The sequence below is a fragment of the Empidonax traillii genome, unplaced genomic scaffold (assembly GCF_003031625.1).
Source record: "Empidonax traillii isolate 1590-97213 ecotype Southwest subspecies unplaced genomic scaffold, ASM303162v1 scaffold1723:size71552, whole genome shotgun sequence".
In the NCBI taxonomy this organism is placed as follows: domain Eukaryota; kingdom Metazoa; phylum Chordata; class Aves; order Passeriformes; family Tyrannidae; genus Empidonax; species Empidonax traillii.
In genome coordinates, this window is record NW_020956916.1 from 58700 (window position 1) to 65823 (window position 7124).

Here is a 7124-nt window from a genome sequence, read left to right on the forward strand (position 1 = left end):
TATGTGAAAAACCAAATGCTTTAATCCATCTATCAAGAACAACAGTTCAAATTATTTCATTGGATACATTAATAATTGATCCATAATTTACAGTGCTATGGACCATACACAAATTATTGCTGCAGTCAACAGCAGATGAATATCAACATTACAGTACCAAGCATCATAGCAAGAGGCAGTAATTAATGTCACTTTTTCAAGAAATATAGGTATTTATACTATTATCAACATCAGCTCCCCCCCCCAGTGCATTTTATGTCAAACAACATAAATGTAAGTGCATTATTTTGTGCTTTGTGCTTTCCTTATGTACCTTCTTTTTGCTTTACAGGTTGTAAGAGTTAAATATTGCTTTATAGGCCAAAAGCAGTAAGGAAGAACTTCATGGTACTCTGCACGTCCCCTGCCTGTTGCACGGCTTTGGCAAAGTGAGAATTGGTCGTTCCCCACCCACCTGCTCAGGGAAGCCACCGCTGCCCAGCGTCACGCGAGTCACCGTCCCCAGGCCGGGCGACAACTTCTGTCCATCTCACTCCACCTGGTCCATGCCACACCCTGCCTGGAGCCGCTGTCTCTGTCCTCTGCCACTGCCACCCTGCAGAACCTCACAAGCCACATGCTCCACGGTGCCCAAACGGGCAAAGAGACCCCCCCCGTTGGCCCCCACCTGGGGGTCTGTGTCTGCCAGAGGCGTCTCCCCTGCGGTGTCACCATCCAAAGGGTGGGCACCCTCAGAGCAGGGCTGTGGCCTAAGGAAACACAGCGAGAAGGGTGAGCAGGGCACAGCAGAGTTGTATGTTACCCCAGAACAACACAGGGTACAGGGAGCACACAACAGAGCTGCTGCAGCCACAGTGGCTGCTATCCAGGAGTCCAGCTCTTGATGCAATGGTTTGCCTTGAATCCTAACTCACCTCCTCACAGACACAGCTAAGAATTAGAAGTCACGGCTGTCAACGAGTACCAGTGGTTTCACATAAGCTTGAAAAATATTCATATACCACAGTCTAGACTTGAATTTCTGAATGCCCAGCACAGGCACCAAACCAAAATCCTTATTCAGTATACTCAGTGGTTCTCAGTTACTACACTCCAGCGTGCACACCCTGATTTGTTGTACCAACGCCGCAGAGCTGTCCCATTTTCATGGGGGAGGGTAACACAGGTCTGTGTTACAGCTAAAAACATTTTTTACAGCCCTGATTTTCTTATCTGTCACCCCAACCAAACAGCAGCACCAACAGCCTGTACCCCCATACTCGACTCAGACCTGACTATGGCACAGCTGCCTCGCAGGGACAGGGAGCATCTCCCTGCCTGAGGACCACGCTGGCTGCAGTGCACCCTGCAGGCTCCTGGGTCCTGCCTGGGCCAGAGCTTCTCTACCCTAGGAAAGACACATTCCCAAAAGCTGTCTGCGGCTGGCGGGGAGGGGGAGAGGCATCATTATAATCTAACTCCAGCTCCTCCTTCAAAAACTACAAAGGAAAGAAAGAAGCCACAACCCGGTGGTTGCACCAACACTAACACATAGCTGGTGGCTCAAGCAGGAAGGGAGAGGGGGGTTGGACACAACCAGCACAGCCACAGAAAGAGCAACACGCAGACCCTGGAGTACCGAAACCGCAGCTGTGTCCCCGCCACCCACGCCGGGAGGAGTGGGGCCAGGCAGGGACACCGGGAACTCTCCTGTGGAGAAGCATTTGGGTTGGACTCTCCGCACCATCCCCAGCTGCCCCATCGCCACCCCAATTCACATTTGGTTTCTGAGCACTACCTGCCGAGCCCCAGGTTTCCTGGGAACACCTGCCAGACTGGCACTCAAGTCACTCACCATCGCACTCATCCCATGGAATTTCCAGTGTAGCACGAAGGAGAACGGGAAGCTCTCGTTTCCTACCCGTGGGCACCATGCTACACCTCAACACCCTACAAACCACCACCCCAAAGCTCTCCTCCTACGCCACACTTCAGTCAGTGCTAGTCGAGGAAGACTACAACTAGAGTTTAAGGCACTTCATTCTGAACGAGCTACGCCTGCGGGTCAGCTGTAGGCTGCCGTGGAGAAATCCATTCCCTCCGTCCAGCTCGGAACACCACACGTCACCTCCGGGAAACACCCAGGCTGGATATAATACAAGGAAAACTACCGTTATTGCATAGGACTACACTTGAGTAGATAATGCACCGAACTACTTTTACAACATGGTTGCATGTTAAAAATTAATAACATTGTTATCAAGTAACAGTTATTTGCAGATACAGTAATTTACTCTTTTTTTTTGTTGTTTTTTTTTTTCTTTATGTCAGCCCCAGTGCTGAAATAGAACACAAATTGCTCTAACGGGTATATTAACTACATAGTTATGTTTCCAAGCATATTACTACTTTTTTTTTCAGTATCACTAAAAATAAATATGTAAGTTCAGTTTCTCTACAGAGTTGTTTTATTACCTAATCTAAATTTTTACTCTACCTTAAATGCGTTTAAAAACATTTTCAAAGTGAGACTGTAATATACAAAATATTCTTGAAATCTCTCTGAAAACACAGAACCCTGCATAAAAGCTTCCTTTCAAGTGTTTACAAAGAACGCAGAAAACTTCCAATGAGTTTTAAAAATGTCAAAAAATCGTTGCAATATTAAGAGGCAAAAATCTTACAAATTAAATACAAATAAATTTAAAACAAAAAGTTGAGGATAACTAAGGAATCCATGCAAATCAAAAGAAACTGTACAATGCAATCTAAAAAAAAAAAAAATAAAGCCAATTAGATATGTACAACATAATGTGCCCAGCTGATAAAATGACTTTTTTTTTTTTTTTTTGTCCAAAGAGTGTATTCCAACTTACAGTGCTCCTGCTTGGTTTGTTGTTGGCAAAGCCACCAATGTGTGTCACAAAACAAAATAAAAATTTAAGAGGAAAAACTCGAACCGTGATCAAAAGGAAAACCCAAACCAGCTCAGAGTAAAATTAAACAACGCTCTGAGACACTCACATCTCCCTGCAGTTTCAGCAACAGCATTTTATATCACAATCAACACAATCAGGTTGTCTTAACACTTGGTTTTAGTTTGTATTCTGAGTGGAATAGGGTGGCTATTTTCCCTAAACACTTGTCATGTAAGACCAACATTTGAGGGACACTGTATCTTTTTTAAGGCAGCACTATTCAATTAATACAATTACAAATTGGACTTTTTTTTTTTTTTTGGTTTCTTTACATTCTTTAACTTTACATTTTGTTTTCAGGTAAATAAGGTTGCATTTACAATCCTACGATTGCCCCCTCCCTCCCCCCCACCCCGAGTAGAAACAGACTCTTCATCTGTAATTCTATTGCTTTGAGTAGATTTGACCAGTTCAAAGTTCTTGGCGAATCCAGTTCACAGATACTGTACATATGCTGTACAATATTTTGGAGGCATTGGTAGTTTTAAAATAGAATATACAAGTTTCTTCACAAAATTTCTAAAAAAAATCCTATATATATAATATGTACACACACGCACACACACACTGATGAAGCACAAGAGGGGAAAAAAAAAAATCAAAAAAATTCTACAAAAGGTAAATTATTTAATCTACTGATCAAGAACCAAAGCAGTTTATGAAAGGTGTGCCAAGTATATGCTAACAAGCATGATCAGTGTCCTCCATGCTCACGCTGCTCCGCCTGCTACTCGTCTTCGACGCCCCAGGAGACACGGAGGAAAGTAGTGGGTCAGTTACTCCAACGGGGGAGAGGGTATCGTCCATCAAGATATCTTCCAGTTTGGATCCCATTTTTGCAGGAACACTGTAAGTGCCGGCTGGTTCAGTCACGTTTCCGAGGTTGTCACTGAAGGTGATGGTGCCGTCGGTGAGGTCCAGGGTGGTGGTGCAGGACAGGTCTGTGTGGTGTGGCATCATGTCTTGGGTGCAGTTGTCCAGCACAGGCTCCTGTTTGATGACCCTGTTGACCATGTCGGGGGAGCAAAGGCCTGTAGATGGAACAAGGGACAGTCCGTGTGCCCGAGCTTGCATCTCAAGTTCCTGTGGAGGAGGATAAGGGACAAATTAAAAGAAAATCTGAAAGGAAAATCTGTCATCTTAACACTCACCTTGCAACTTACAGTTTCCTTCTCCTGTACACATTTCCTCCCTCTCCCACAGTGACCTTGCACACTCCAGGCCCTGCAAATTTGCACCTGAACACCAGTCTCTTGAAGAGGTGGGTGAACACCACCCCACACAGGTCCTTCACACTCCTCCTCAGAACCTACACCAGAGCCAAAATCCAGTGCCCTGTAGCACAGACATGTTTCCCCTCAGGCCTCCTTCTCAAACCAGTGCCAGGATAGGCAAGTTTGGTACAGTGAGGAAAACATTTAAAAATAGGGAAAAATGAAATAGCAGAAGCACATGGTTAGTAATTTTATAAAATCATATGTGAAGGCATAGCAGGTCTGTAGGATACTTGTCAATTCCTGCTGAGACACTGGAAGGGACATTTCTAATTCTACAAGTCTAGCAGAGCTGGAAGAAATCAACCAGAACTGAGCAGCACTATTTCTGCACTGAAATATCACAAGCAAATCACAGGAAGGCCTTAGACTTCATACACAGCCAGGATTCTTCAAATCTCCCTGGAAAGTTTAAATCCCACCTTCACATTTAATCATACAGATGCACTCGACTGAAAACAGATAATAGAAGAATTCACTTAAATGCCCTTTCACAAACACATCAGTAAAAGAGATGTTTTGCTTCTACTTATGCATTATATTAGACAATCACAATCACTGTTGTGATTGTGCTGTTTCTGGATACTCCTGTCACTGAAGTTGATTAATAGCCTTTCTCCCCATTTTCTAGCTAAGACAACAAGCTTGCAATGGCACACTGCAAGATCAAGAGGGAAGGTGGAATGAGAAAGCACTTCTTTCATCAGCTAATGTGCGAAAATCAGGAGTTCCTTATTCTGTGCTTAATCAGACTTGACACAAAAAGGGAAAATACACATTTGCTGCCAGATGTATTGCCTGTTATTCAAGGGTCTGGGTCTTACATTATTTTGATTGAAGGAGCCAGAGTAAAATGGATAGTGCAAAGGAAGATGAAAGATGTTTAAAAAGTGATCTCAGCTTTGAAACACCACTCACTGCTTGATGTTGCTCTGCAGAAGGGTTGTGTGTTTTTATCACCTCACCCTAACAAGCAGATTGCTCAACCAAGTACAAAAACTGCACTGAAGCTCAACCCAGCCTGTTCTATTTTAAAGCTGTTTACTTCCAACACTTGACTCCCAGGTATTTGTAGCTTCATTATCTCCTTGGTGGATTAGCTGGGCTGTGGTTCAGGGGTCTCCTGGCACACACTGCAGCTCCATGCAGAGCTCAGCTGTTCGCTCTGCAGGTGACCAGCAACAGGGGGATATCTGGGATATCACTGTCTCTGTGTCATGTGTTCTTACACTCAATTCTAGATACACTAATTACCCTTGTTCAGAGAGGGGTGGATATCCAGCTGTCTTTGCCCACCTGGAGAACAGAGGTAACAATAAAAGCTGTGTAGGCTGCAAGGTTAAGGTTGCCCATCCAGCTTGAGGTGAAGGCAAAGGAAATAATTAGAGAAATGGAGTTCTCAGCCTTAAATCTCTGTGTAGTTCAGAACACTGGGAATCTGGGTGAATCTAACAAGGCAACAACCCACAGAGAAAACATATTGATGCCAACTACTGTTTTTCAGTGCTGAGAACTGTTGTACAGCCCTACAGACACCAAGGAACAGGGAAGACTCCCGAAGAGTCAAACTAAATTTCATTAATATCAACAAATAGGTGATTTATGAAGTCCAAATTCCTTAGGCCTGGCACCCAGAAAAATGTATTACCATATAAATCTTTTTAACGACAGGGTTTGCAACTAACGTTGGCCATAGCAGAACAAAACCAGACTGCCCATAAGTGCTTTTACTAGAGCGCTAGGATTCCATTTTTTTTTTCTCTTTAAACTGATGTATCCTTGGCTTTTTCTGGAAAAATCTCGGCACTCATCTCAGCCCTGGTCACTGTTAATTTCAGTGCTGGTTCCTTCCAACCCATGCCCCTGCAAACAAGCTGCAGTCACACGCTGCGAACACGAAGAGTACTTGCAGCTTGTTTATCAGCAAACCTGTATTCTGAGCAGCAGGTGCCTGTTGGCATGTTCCAGCTTCTTCTGTCTGTTCTCCAGCTCCTTGGTGCGCTGCTGTTCCCTCTGCAGCTTACGGATGTAATCCACCGAGGCTTTTAGGATCGTTCCCTTATTCCAGCGCATATCCCTTTGGAATCAACACAAAAGGAAAAGTGAAGGCTCTCAGGGAGGCTTTATTTCAGAGTTGTTCCCTTTACATCCACACCTATGACTACACCTCATACAGACGGAACACCCAGCTAACATTTATTCCAAGTTCATGGATACAGAAGGCACTGGAAATGCACTAGAGGGGGCTGGAGTGCCGCTCTTGGGAAGCACTCGCATCAATCTCACTTTCTTTAAATAAACAAATAGTCTACAGATTATCAACAAAGATCCACCTGTCCCGCAGGTTGATACTGAGCAATGTTGGCCTTCTGGCCTTTGAGGAGGCTGCAGAGCCTCTCTGTAGAGCAGCTGTGAGTTGTGCTCCATGAGCAACTGCTTTAAAACACTGGAAACTCTCCCCAGAAGCATCACTCGGGGCATTGATTCAGATTTAAGTGAAATTTTCAAACTCCAGAGCAGAAGGGTTCACTGCTACTGAATCAGCACTGGCAAAGTGTAAAGACGAGCTGATAGTAGTAAAATTATCATTAAATTATCAGATGAACTGCCCTCCATTTTCACTGAAAGAGGGGCTGTTTCTGTCTTGTCAAGCTATGACATCTAATTAATTAAAATAATCATTTGGCAAGACAAGCAACCAGCTAAGCAGTGAGCCCAGATTATGGTTTCCCATCCTCACAGTTCTGCCTCTGGTAAGGCCGTCAGTCACTCCCAGCACCAACCTCAGCTTTGTGACAAAAATCATCAAATTATTATAAACATAAGCAGGGTCCTAAAGGGGAAAAATAAACCCCAAACCAACCTTAAAAAAAATATAACGGAACCTGAAAGG

General features: G+C 44.1%; 1 protein-coding gene across 1 annotated transcript in view; it reads right to left on the bottom strand.

Moving 5' to 3' along the window:
- The window catches only part of LOC114070868 (microphthalmia-associated transcription factor-like), a gene marked incomplete at its 5' end in the record, with an annotated part of 11762 nt that continues 4638 nt past the window's right edge, over nucleotides 1-7124 (bottom strand). Inside the window, 2 exons of the mRNA XM_027908478.1 lie at nucleotides 1-4040; nucleotides 6161-6308. Of these exons, the coding sequence (XP_027764279.1) occupies nucleotides 3639-4040; nucleotides 6161-6308 (550 nt within the window). The remainder of the gene's footprint in view (nucleotides 4041-6160; nucleotides 6309-7124) is intronic.